The sequence below is a fragment of the Oryza brachyantha genome, chromosome 9, assembly GCF_000231095.2.
Source record: "Oryza brachyantha chromosome 9, ObraRS2, whole genome shotgun sequence".
Lineage (NCBI taxonomy): Eukaryota > Viridiplantae > Streptophyta > Magnoliopsida > Poales > Poaceae > Oryza > Oryza brachyantha.
The window spans coordinates 13220626-13232696 of record NC_023171.2 but is presented as its reverse complement, the minus strand read 5'-3'; the positions used below and the strand labels follow the sequence as shown (position 1 = coordinate 13232696).

General features: G+C 43.5%; 2 protein-coding genes across 2 annotated transcripts in view; both read left to right on the top strand.

The window, feature by feature from the left end:
* The first annotated feature begins 1033 nt into the window (after nt 1–1033).
* Nucleotides 1034–7314, top strand: LOC102710900 (disease resistance protein Pik-2-like). Its single transcript, XM_006660785.1, has 2 exons — nt 1034–2050; nt 5397–7314. Exons 1-2 carry the CDS (start codon nt 1034–1036, stop codon nt 7239–7241), a joined length of 2862 nt encoding a protein of 953 aa, XP_006660848.1. The 3' UTR covers nt 7242–7314.
* A 1630-nt stretch (nt 7315–8944) lies between these two features.
* The window catches only part of LOC102701379 (disease resistance protein PIK6-NP-like), a 4693-nt gene continuing 1566 nt past the window's right edge, over nt 8945–12071 (top strand). Inside the window, exons 1-2 of the mRNA XM_040527661.1 lie at nt 8945–9931; nt 11569–12071. The exon at nt 11569–12071 is cut by the window's right edge and continues 1566 nt beyond it. Coding sequence (XP_040383595.1) covers nt 8948–9931; nt 11569–12071 — 1487 coding nt within the window. The 5' untranslated portion in view covers nt 8945–8947. The remainder of the gene's footprint in view (nt 9932–11568) is intronic.

Below are 12071 nucleotides of genomic sequence, written 5' to 3'. Positions count from 1 at the left end.
TGAACACCGTAAGATCATAAATTTGCTTCAGAGCACCACTAAAATGTGGTAATTAGCTAGTAGACATTTCGGTCATTATTTTATTAATTTTAAGGTTAAAATTTTTAAAAATAACGAGATTGCCCTTGGTGGCCAACCCACTGGGTCCAGTCGAATCAGACCCAGTCAGTCTCGGCGCCGCACCCTAGTCTACAGGGCGACCGAGTAGGCAGCGGCGACTCGGCCACCGAGGACATCTCATCATTTTTAAAATTTTTTACTCTAAAATTAATAAAATAATGATCGAAGTGTCTACCAAGTAATTACTACACTTTTATGGTGCCCTACAGCAAATTTGTGATCTTAGGTATCCACCGGCTAATTACACGTTTTTTTGATGCCCTGTAACAAAATTTGCCTTTCATGAATGAGATAGGGTAATATTGAGGGAAAAAATACCATTGACAAACATCAAAAAAATCTAAAAGATACCATTGACAAACATCTAAGCTAAAAAATACCATTTATAGGTACAAGTTCTAGAAAATACTATTGTACAAACGAATTTATCTCATAAATGTCATCACTATTAGGTTCTATCCATCTTACCATTTTTACCGTTAAATACATAGTTCACACTATAGAACTTAACAGAGAAATGTTGATAGAACAATGACGATGATAACATTTTTTAAACAAATTCGTTTGTCCAATGTTATTTTATATAACTCGCACTCATCAATAATTTTTTTTAAGAATCAAGTACTTGTCAATGATATTTGTTAGAATTTCTCAAGAAAGATCCTCAAGTTTTAGCACCAGTGTACCCAGGAATTTTCTACTCTTCACATTGAAGGCAAAAGGAGTTCCGAGCTTGTACGACAAACCATGTCAATTTTGACAAATTGCAGTTTGGCCGGTGCATGCATTGCATGGACCCCCAATCCCCAAAGTTATATAAGCAGCAAGCAATGCAACCTCCCTCTCCACCATTAACACGCACAAGTTCTCAGAGAAGTGAGATCGAGGAGGAAGAAGAGGAGAGTGTTCAGAGATGGAGGCGACGGCGGTGAGCTTGGCGCGGTCGGTGCTGGACGGCGTGCTGAGCAGGGCGGGCTCCGCCGTGGCCGACGAGGCCGCGCTGCTGCTGGGCGTGCGGCGGGAGGTGGACTTCATCCGCGACGAGCTGGAGATGATGCGGTCCTTCCTCAAGGTGGCCGCGGCCAACCCCGACGCCGACGACACCGTGCGGACGTGGGTGAAGCAGGTGCGGGACCTCGCCTACGACGTCGAGGACTGCCTCCTCGACTTCGCCCTCTTCGCCGACACGTCCTCGTCGTCGTGGCTCCGTCCCCGGCGCCTGGCCGAGCGCCACCGCGTCGCGGCGAGGATCCGGGAGCTCAGGGCCATGGTGGAGGAGCTGAACCAGCGGTTCCAGCGGTACCACGTCGTCGCCGACCACCCGCGGGTGCTCCTGCCGCGCGGCGGCGGCTCCGACGACCCGCAGCTCGCCGACCAAGACGCGGGGTACTCGGCCGAGCTGGCGTTCCAGGAGTCGGACATCATCGGGCGCGCCCGCGAGAAGGCGGAGGTGACGGCGCTCGTCCTCTCCGGCGCCGGCGCCGGCGCGCTGGGGGTGGTGTCGGTGTGGGGGATGGGCGGGATGGGGAAGTCGTCGCTGGTGCGGATGGTGCACAACGACCCGGTGCTCCTCGACGCCTTCGACTGCGGCGCGTGGGTGACGGTGCCGCACCCGCTCGACAGCGCCGACGAGTTCGTCCGGCGGCTCCGGCGGCACCTCGGCGTCGCCAAGGAGCAGCCGGACGTGCACGCCTACCTCCGGGAGAAGCGGTACGTGATCATCGTCGACGACCTGCACAGCAAGGAGGAGTGGGAGCACATCTGGCCGGTGCTGCACGCCGACGCCGGCCAGGGCAGCCGCGTGGTGGTGACGACGCGCCGGGAGGACGTTGCGCGGCACTGCGCGGGGCACGTCCGCGAGGAGCACGGCCATGTCTACGAGCTCAGGCCACTTGGGCGGGAAGAGTCAAAGGATCTCTTTTGTCAGAAGGTACGGAGACTATTTCACCCTTTCGGTCTTCCATGTCAATGTTTTTTTTCTTTCTGTTACAAGTTCTTGAAATTACTTATGCCCTGATTTCAGGCATTTAGAATGACAAATGACAAATGATAAAAGTTTTGGTGGTAAAAGTTTTGGCATTGTATTTTTTTAAGTTGGTGTTTAAAGACATATAAAAGTTGTCATTTTTTTTGGCAAAAGTGAGAGGTGATCCGCGTCCTTATGTATTTTTTGTGAAATTTGCTAATCTAGACTGCCAAATGCCAAATGCAAAATTGTCGTTTTCTTACCTAGTGTTTAGATCCATTTTGCCAAAAAGTATTTTAAAATGATAAAACTTTTGTCATTTTGAAGGATCTAAACAGGAGTAAAGTATATGGCCGATAGTTAAACTTGTGCCATGGTACCACTTAGGTCCATAAACTTAGAAAGTGCACGTTTAGGTCCATGAACTCGTTTTAATGTTTAAAATGATGGACTTGGATGGTACATTAAAACGAGTTTATGGATCTGGATGGTATATTTAAAACAAGTTCATGAATTTGGATGATATATTAAAATAAGTTTATGGAACTAAACATGTATTTTTTAAGTTTATAGACCTAAGTGGTACCGCGCAATAAGTTTAAGGACCGGTCATATACTTTACTCATTATTTAATGTCAAATTTTACAAAGACCAGTCAGAATCATTCAAACTATCCCAAAAGAACATTTTAAATGACGACTATACTGTACCATGTCCCTTTTAAAATATAAGTATTTAAAAAATATTGTATAACGACATAAGCGTTACTGCTTCGATTTCTACTACCAAAAACAATTGAGGAGCTTAGAAAAGAAATCTCAGTAATTCAAAATTATGGAATTTACCACAAGAGGACTAAAAGAAATATTTTGACGTACTTATTATTTGATAAATATGAATATTTATATTTTAGAATAGATGGATTATAATGTTATACTTGACGTGCTTGTCCCATGAAGTTGCAGTATTTTATTTGACGGGACTGCACACTATGCACTAATTAGCTCCCCCCTAATTTTGTAACACCTAAGAATTAAATAAAATTTTCTTTTGAATTACTTATGCAATCTACGATTCAATTATACCATTATGTTCGTCGCAATCAAAACTTTATAACAAAATCTTATGTAATTATATTTTGATTAAAAAAATTATATATGTTGTAAATTACTTTTTCAAATATGAAAATTACTTTTATATTTGATTAAATTATTTCTTAGACATTTATAATGTTGTGAATAGTCTACTTTCCTAGTTAGATATATAATATGATGTGTTGGTTATATTTGATTTTTAGATAGTCTATTTTTTTACACCATAGTAGATTTGGTTTTAATGCTGCGACAACTTGCTTTCATTTTGTTTTAAGTTAATTTTACAATTTGTGTAAACTACTTTTAGGTTTTATTTAAAGTTACTTTTATAAGTGTCTAAGAAGTAATACAATCAAATATAAAATTAATTTATATATGTTATAGAAGTAACTTAAATATGTATGTTGTAAATTACTTTTATCATATGTGAAATTACCTTTTATTAAATATGTAAATTTCTTTTATATTTGATTAAATTACATCTCAGACAGTTGATGTCATATGTTATGAATAGTTTACTTTACTGTTTAGTTCTATAATTTTTGATAATAAATTTAATTTGTAGATAGACTCATGTTTTTTACCCCTAAAATAGATTTACATTTAATGTCGTGGCTAAACTTAAAATCATTTAAAAAATATAATCAAGTGATATCTTGTTGTAACATTTAATTATAACGAATATAATTGTGTAATCTAAAAGTAGGGGTCTGCAGTCTAGGGGTCTGCAGCTCGCTCCTCGCTGGCCGGCTTGGGGCAGCAGCCATGCGCCTCAGCGGCTCAGCACCTGCTCGCCTTGCCCGCAGCCGGCCACCGGCCTCACCAACCCTGCGCCCGTTGCCCGAAGACCCGTCGGGCCTTGGTCAAAGCTTGCCGCTGTCGCTGCCTCGCCGGCCCACCGCCCATCGCAGCGTCGCGCCTCCGCCCACCTGGCCGCCTCGACTTCGGCGCCTAGGCGCGCGGTCGCCGGTCGCGCCCGCCCAGCCGTAGAGGCGCAGACCTCGCCAGTCGCCGGCGGCTCGCCTCCAGTCTCCTCCGCTTCCGCTCCTCGCCCAACGCCCGGTCGACGGTCGCCCCGACGGCCGACGCCCCTCGAACGGACCTCCACAGCTTCGCTCCTCGCCGCCGCGTCGCAGCCGCGTCCAGTCGTCCCGCGAACCCACCGCCGTCTGCCTCCGAGTCTCTCCTCGCGACCTCGCTTGTTCCAGGCTGCAGCCGCCAGCCAACCAGCCAGGGGACACCTAGCCGCCGCCCCCTGCCCCCAATCCCCACCAGGGACTCTCGTTAGGGTTTTTTTTCATATTGGTCCGTGGGCCTCGGGAGTGAAATGGGAGAAACGAAGAAAGATGGCCCAATAAGCCAATTTTTAGTCTGCTTAGTCTCAAATATGTTTTTCCTTTAATTCTATTGAATATATAGGTATACATGGTATATATATATATGTATTTTTTTACAAAAGTCTTGGATATACGTCTGAATACCCTTGAATTATAGCTGGGCCCGCCCCTGCGTGAGAGACAGTTGCATGCAACGCTCGTGGCCAGCAGAGCAAAGTGATGATGGCGCGGCTAGCGCTTAGCGTCGGGAAGGATACTAGGGGAGTGTAGTACATGTCAATTTTGCATCACAGTCTCAGTAACCGCCTTTCTGGGTCCTGGAAGGCCTCCACCTAGCCTTGCATAACCCGCTAAGGTTGCACATTTCAAAGCTCTCAACCTGTGGTGAAATTTCCATGTGCAACATCAAAATACACTAGTGCCCTTCATGGAGCACCGACGTGATGTAACTTTGAAGGTTTGTTTTCCTTTTTAATTCCTACTATTGATAATGTTTAGCTTTGTAGACAATGAAAGAGTGAGAACCCCCTGCTGCCTTTGCATGATGGATGCACACAGCCAATAAGAATACAACAATATCTACTTTCGTTGCATTTGTTTTTGGGTAATGTAGATAAGTAAAACATTTTAACAAAATTAAATAGATCTCTATGGACATTGTCAATTGATGTTAGGATTTTTGCTGGTATATACTAAATAATCTTACTACTATGATCTATGTTTATGCAATAAGTAATGGGTTTATATACTCTAGGAGAATCCTAATATTGAACTCTTTGGCATGTTCACATGATGGTTTATAAATTACAAGCATTGTACATCTAGGTCCTCGACAATTCCATTGTGCTTATGTATGTTTTGCATCTCCATCCTTTGTAGGTCTATAAATCAACTGAGTACACATTGGAGAAGGAAATGGAGGATCAAGCTAGTCCTATCTTAAAGAGATGCAGGGGGCTTCCACTGGCCATATCCACTATAGGAGGCCTTTTAGCCAACAGGCCTAAAACAAGCATAGAGTGGATGAAGTTGGATGAACACCTTGGTGCAGAGCTAGAGTCTTCTGATCTCCGTAACATCACTAAAGTGATTGTTTCAAGCTATGATGGCTTGCCATATTATTTGAAATCGATATTCCTATACCTTAGTATTTTTCCTGAGAACCATGAGATCAGATGCACCCGCTTGTTGAGGCGTTGGATGGCAGAAGGGTACATAGCAAAGAACCGTGATATGCCCGTGGAGGAAGTGGGGCAACGTTTCTACAATGAGCTCATCAACAGGAGCATGATCCAACCCTCCAAGAAGAGGATTAGCCCCAGTGTAAGTGTGGATCGTTGTCGGGTTCACAGCATGGTGTTGCAAATCATCCTGTCCAAGTCCATTGAGGAGAACCAACTCTTCCTCGTCAAGAAACACTGCAATGAGGTCCCACAAAGCAAGATACGCCATCTAGTAGTATCCAGATGGAAGAGGAGGGATGAAAAGCTGGAAAGCATAAACTTTTCGTACATTCGGTCACTAACGGTCTTTGGAGATTGCCCTGCTTCTCTCATATCTCCAAAATTGCGTCTTCTGCGAGTTATGGACTTGGAAGACTCACTTAATCTAAAGAATGAAGACCTCAGACATGTAGGAGAGCTTCACCATCTAAGGTATCTTTGTTTAAGAGGCACAGATATATCAAAGCTTCCATCCTTGCAAAACCTTCGGTACCTAGAGACATTAGATATCCAAGACACAAAGGTGACGCAACTCCCTGACGGAATTGCAAAACTTGAGAAGCTACGTTATCTTCTTGCTGGCATCAACTTCTCTAAAGAGCTATTGCACAAGGTGGAACAACCCGAGACAGATAATCGCAAAGCCAGCCTACTAGGGAACATGGTATCATGTTTATATTGCAACGGAGGTGATTTTTGTGGGATTTCTAGCCTGGATCGATTCAGTGTAAGGGCCCCTGAAGGAGTTGAGAAGCTAAGAGATTTGCACATGTTGGGTGCAATCAATGTCGGCCATGGCAATGGTGTGGTAGGGAAGCTTAAGAAACTAACAAACTTGAGAAGGCTAGGGGTCTCAGGTATCATTGACGAAGAAGGGCAAGACCTATGCAAGTCAATTGAGAAGCTAAATCGTTTGCAGCGGCTCGAAGTACGCTCTAATTCCCTTCAATTTCTTGTTGAAAGTGATTTTTCAGCACCGAAACATCTTCTTTCACTTAGGCTATACGGCGATCTAGTCAAATTGCCTAAATGGATTGGTTCACTCAATGATCTGGCAAAGTTGAAGCTGTTGGGGACACAATTAAAGCAGGGGGAAATTATGCTTCTAGGGAAATTGCGCAATTTAGCTTCACTTGGCCTGTGGGAGAACTCTTACATAGGGAATTCATTGAATTTTGGTGCCGGCACATTCCCAAAGATCAAATTCCTTGACATTGATGGGCTAAAGAAGATTGAAAAGGTGACGATCGAGTATGGTGCAATGCTTGAGCTTGAACAACTATGGGTGAAAGATTGCAAAGAACTACTTGATAGTGAAGAAGGCTTATCAGGAGTACCACATCTGCCAAACTTGAATGAGCTTCTTGTAAAGAAGTGTGGTGAGAAGGAGGAACTGATGGAGATATTGCAAACACAGGTCAGCGAACACAGTAAACGTCCGAAGTTCCTCATTGGCAAGTCTATCGTAACTACAAGCCCAAAACGACGTAGAACTCAGTAGAAGATCAATGGAGATGGAAGATTGTTATGTATGGCATAGTTTGTTCTGTTTTCTTTATTTGTGTACATCTCGACCCCCAGCTTCCATCTTTTCGCTTATACTTATAAGCAAAAATATGAATTTTAGAACTTAAATTGGAGTTGATTTTCGAATTTTTTATCATGGTTTATTTTTCTAGCATTTTCTTTTATATTGCCTAAGAACATTTATTTATATAAAAGTTTTGTTTACAAATTATTTTTAATCGTTAATAAGTGGATTCTATTTTCATGTTGTATGTCACTTGTACATTCTTGTCTCTCAAGTTAGAATTTAATACAGTATAAGCACTCAAGAAACCTAGGTACGAATAATTGTATATTGCCTAACCTATCAATGACCTTAACATTCTGATTGATGGATAGATCTTACCTCTCTATATAGTTGCTCTTTACCGAGATTAGTTATACTATTTCCTTCGTTTTTAAACATATGGCATTGTTGCTTTTGCACATTACCTTTTGGATCCTTTATCTTATTTAAAAACTAGTGTAAATGTGCAAATTATCATATTTAAAAGTATTTTTAATGATAAACAAAATACTTTAGCGCTAGTTGAGTGCCTGATAGTGTTAAGCATCTGCATGCCCAGTCAAGCAGGCGCTGCCAAAAATAACCGCATGTTTGATTTGATGTGGCAAAAAATAGATTTTCTTTTTGTTCATCTAAGCTTCTCTCAAGCGCCCCAGTGAGGATGGTATTATAAGTCACATTGGGTTTCTTTTGAGTCAGATCTCTTCGATTTTAACTTAACTTATAGAAAATTGCACTAATATCTATAGCACCAAATTAGTTTCATTAAATACATGATAGTATAATTATTATGTGTGACAAATGTTCTATATTTGAATAAGACGAAGGGTCAACGTAAATAAAAAAAATCAACGACGTCAAAAAAACCAGAGGAAGTATAAACTTAGTTAAATTTGAATAATTTAACTTAGTATAAACTCAAAGCACTTTATAATATAAGATTGAGGGAGCGCTTATATTCTTTTGATAAGATAATGGTCAAACATTATGTTCAAAATTCAGCAACACTACGTATAAAAACGAAGTCAATACTTTTCTCTTTTATCATACATATTTCAATTGTTTTTAATATTTGAATGATGCATATGTGATTTAAATTTTCTCTCTCCTATCATTAGCAGTTTAGCACACTGCACATATTTGTGCATTTATTTTAAACAAAAGAACAAATTTGTGCGTTGACCGGTAGACTTTTCTTTCGGAGCAAGTTCAATAGTATAACCAACGGCTGAGTACAAATTATCTATAGCTAACTTAATGATCAGTTCATATAATAGTCATATACTACTCAATTAATATCCGGTCCCACTTATCACATGTGTTTTGAGTCTATACTATAGCTAGCTACAAATTCGTAACTCTCTGTTTTTCTCTCTTCTCTCTTATAGGTGGCTCATAATTTACTATTGTACCTGCTCTCAGCAAGACCGATTAATAAGTCTGCACGCGCTTTTAAGGTAAACGAAAGAAAAACATTAGTCTCGCTGACTGCGCCGAGCTCGACCACGTGACGGATTAAACGACGACGTGACGTGGCTGATGACGTGCGGCGGCGTGGACGTGCCGTTGACCACTATCCTATAAGATGGTGCGGCTTTGCTAGCTCGACACACCAACCACCCATAGAGAGAGAGATGGAAGCGACGGCGGTGAGCTTGGCGAGGACGGTGCTCGACGGCGTGCTTGGCGGCGCGGGGTCGGCCGTCGCAGACGAGGCGGCGCTCCTGCTGGGCGTGCGGCGTGAGGTGGACTTCATCCGCGACGAGCTGGAGATGATGCGGTCCTTCCTCATGGCGACCTCCGGCTGCGCCGGCGACACGGCAAGGACGTGGGTGAAGCAGGTGCGCGACCTCGCCTACGACGTCGAGGACTGCCTCCTCGACTTCATGCTGCTGCAGGCGCTCTCCCGCCCGATCTGGCGCATGCCGGAGACGCTCGCCGCCCGGTACCGCGTCGCCGCGCGGATCCGGGAGCTCAAGGCCAGCGTCGAGGAGCTGAACCAGCGCAACCAGCGGTACAACGTCGTTGCCGCCGCCGGCGGCGTGGACAGCGGGCCGGCTCCTCCTCCTCCCCATGACGAACACCTGCGCTTCAGGTCCAGCGGCGCGTTCCAGGAGTCGCAGGACATCGGCCGCGGCGACGAGAAGAGGGAGCTCATCGATCTGATCGACTCCGGCGATGCCGCGGGGAGGAGGGTGGTGTCCGTGTGGGCGATGGGCGGGATGGGGAAGTCGTCGGTGGCGAGGTCGGTGTACAACGACCCGGACCTCATCGACCACTTCGACTGCCGCGCATGGGTGACGGTGCCGCACCCGCTCGAGCTCGACGGCGTCGACGAGTTCAAGCGGCGGCTGGGGAAGCAGCTGGGCACGGCAAACGAGCAGAAGGACGGCGGCGGCGAGCAGAAGCGGCACCTGATCGTGGTGGACGACCTGCGCTCGCTGGAGGAGTGGGGGCACATTGAGCCGTGCCTCTTCGAGGGCGTCGCCGGCGGGCTGGTCATCGTGACGACCCGGCAAAGAGACGTCGCCCGGCACTGCGCCGGCGGTGTCGAGAAGAACGCGTACGAGCTGAAGCCTCTCGCTCATCCGCATGGCATGAAGCTGCTGTGTCAAAAGGTGCGAACTGTAGCTTTATTTACTCCATATATTTTTTATTAAAAACAACTAAAATCTATTCTCTATTTGACCAAATCTCTCCGAATTTGATCAGATTTATATAAAAATATATTAACATCTACGATAATAAATTTGTTTCATTAAATCTATTATTTAACACTCCATCCATATTTTAATACTCTCTCCATAAAAAATATATGTCCTTGGGAACAAAACGTGATTAAACCTTTAAAATTCTAACTATCGATAAATACTTAGTTTAAATACATTTAAATACACATAGATTCTTTGAAAAATACTATCATAAAAATTATCAGATTTTATAAATTTGTTATAACACAAAATTACTGTCCGTCCTAGTTCTAAAAGTTTAATCAAATCCTATCCTAAACGATAAAAAAAATTACCAGCAAGCAGCAAGAAAGGGCAGATGACTTATTTTTATATATGTTTGACCATTCATATTATTAAAAAAACTTACATAATTATTATTTACATTGTTATAGTTGGATTTATTGCTAAATATATTTTTAATAACTTGTGTTTTTATTCTTACCCAAATTTTTATAGTAAAACAAATGATTAAATGTATTAAAAGTTAATAGTTGCATTTATTAAAATACGAATTGAAGGGATTATATTTTTATTGTATATTTATTTTGTGTTAAAAATCTTATTATATTCTTTTGAACTCCGTCAAAGGCAGTGGGAATCAACAACAAAAAAAAACTGCTGCACGTTAATGATCAAAATCGAAGAATAACTAAAACTCAAACGAAAATAAATTAATCGCCAACCGGCACACACCGATGCATGAGTGCGTGTGTAGCTAGCTATTAAAGATGGTCTTTTTTTATTTTGCTATAATAGCAAATAAAATTGGTCATTGGTGTGGTTTTATAATAATATTATAGAACCATAATAATATTTAAATTCTGTGTGATGAGTTGAAAGTTGAAAACTATAGTACTTGAACCGTGATAATTGTTTTTTTAAAAAAATTAATTAAAAACTAAAAAAACACAGATCAGTTTCGCCCAAAATCAGTCTCTTGCTCTAGCGTCCTCGCCGGCGACGGCGTGCCTGAACCCCATGCCTACGCTCGCCCGCCCACGGTATGGATCTTGATCTGCCCTTGCCCTTTACTTTGCGAGCAATGTTGCTCGCTCGCAGCCCCGCCGCCGCAGCGTTCGCCGACACGGCAAGGCCCTGCCGGCGAGCACCCCTTCCTTCGGCTCTTCCCCCACACGTGGCCAGCCGGCTACGCTACGGACGCCACACCGTGGCATTGTCCCTTCTTTTACCACACGGACCATGCACGAACACTGCTGCGGCTTTCCCTGCTGTAGCTTGGTGGCACCAGTGCACCCCATGCTGTTGGTGCGCACAACGTGCTTGATAAAATGCCTCGAAGATAATGTATGTTATACAACTTGCGTGTGCTATTCTCGGACACATAAGTTCCCACATCAGCTCCCCTAGTTTTGAGGTGGGATAAAAATGGGTAATTGTGTAATATTGGGTTCCAGGTTTCCTGAAGTCTCAATTGTCTGAATTTTTTCGATTGGCTTGCGTAAAGAAATATGGTCAGATGGTAGTATGGTACTAGTGTCCCATTTTCTTCTTTTCATTTTCAGGTGTACAAGAATGCTGAACATACTCTACCACCACATATGCTAGAGGAAGCTAATAAGATCTTGGGGAGATGCCACGGGCTTCCACTTGCTATAGCCACTATCGGAGGTCTTCTGGGTAACAGACCCAAAACAAGTGTAGAATGGATGAATCTGCGCATCCATCTTGGGTCGGAGCTAGAGTTTAACCGGGACATTAACAGTGTTATCACCTCAAGCTATGATGGGCTACCGTATCATCTGAAGTCTTGCTTTCTGTACCTTAGTATCTTTCCCGAGAACCATGAGATCAGATGCACCCGTTTACTGCGGCGGTGGATAGCCGAAGGTTACATAACAAAGCGGCGTGATATGACCGTCGAGGAAGTTGGGCAGATGCATTTAAACGAGCTTATGAACAGGAGCATGATCCGACCAATGAAGAAGAAGATTGGGGCCAGCATGGCAGTTGAACGCTGTCAGGTTCATGGCGTGGTACTTCAGATAATCTTGTCAAAGTCAATCGA

Bases quoted from the DNA above. Each gene is read 5' to 3' on its own strand.
- LOC102710900 (XM_006660785.1), top strand. From the start codon at position 1,034: ATGGAGGCGACGGCGGTGAGCTTGGCGCGGTCGGTGCTGGACGGCGTG. The intron at 2,051-5,396 runs GTACGGAGACTA...CATCCTTTGTAG, and splicing joins AGGATCTCTTTTGTCAGAAG to GTCTATAAATCAACTGAGTA.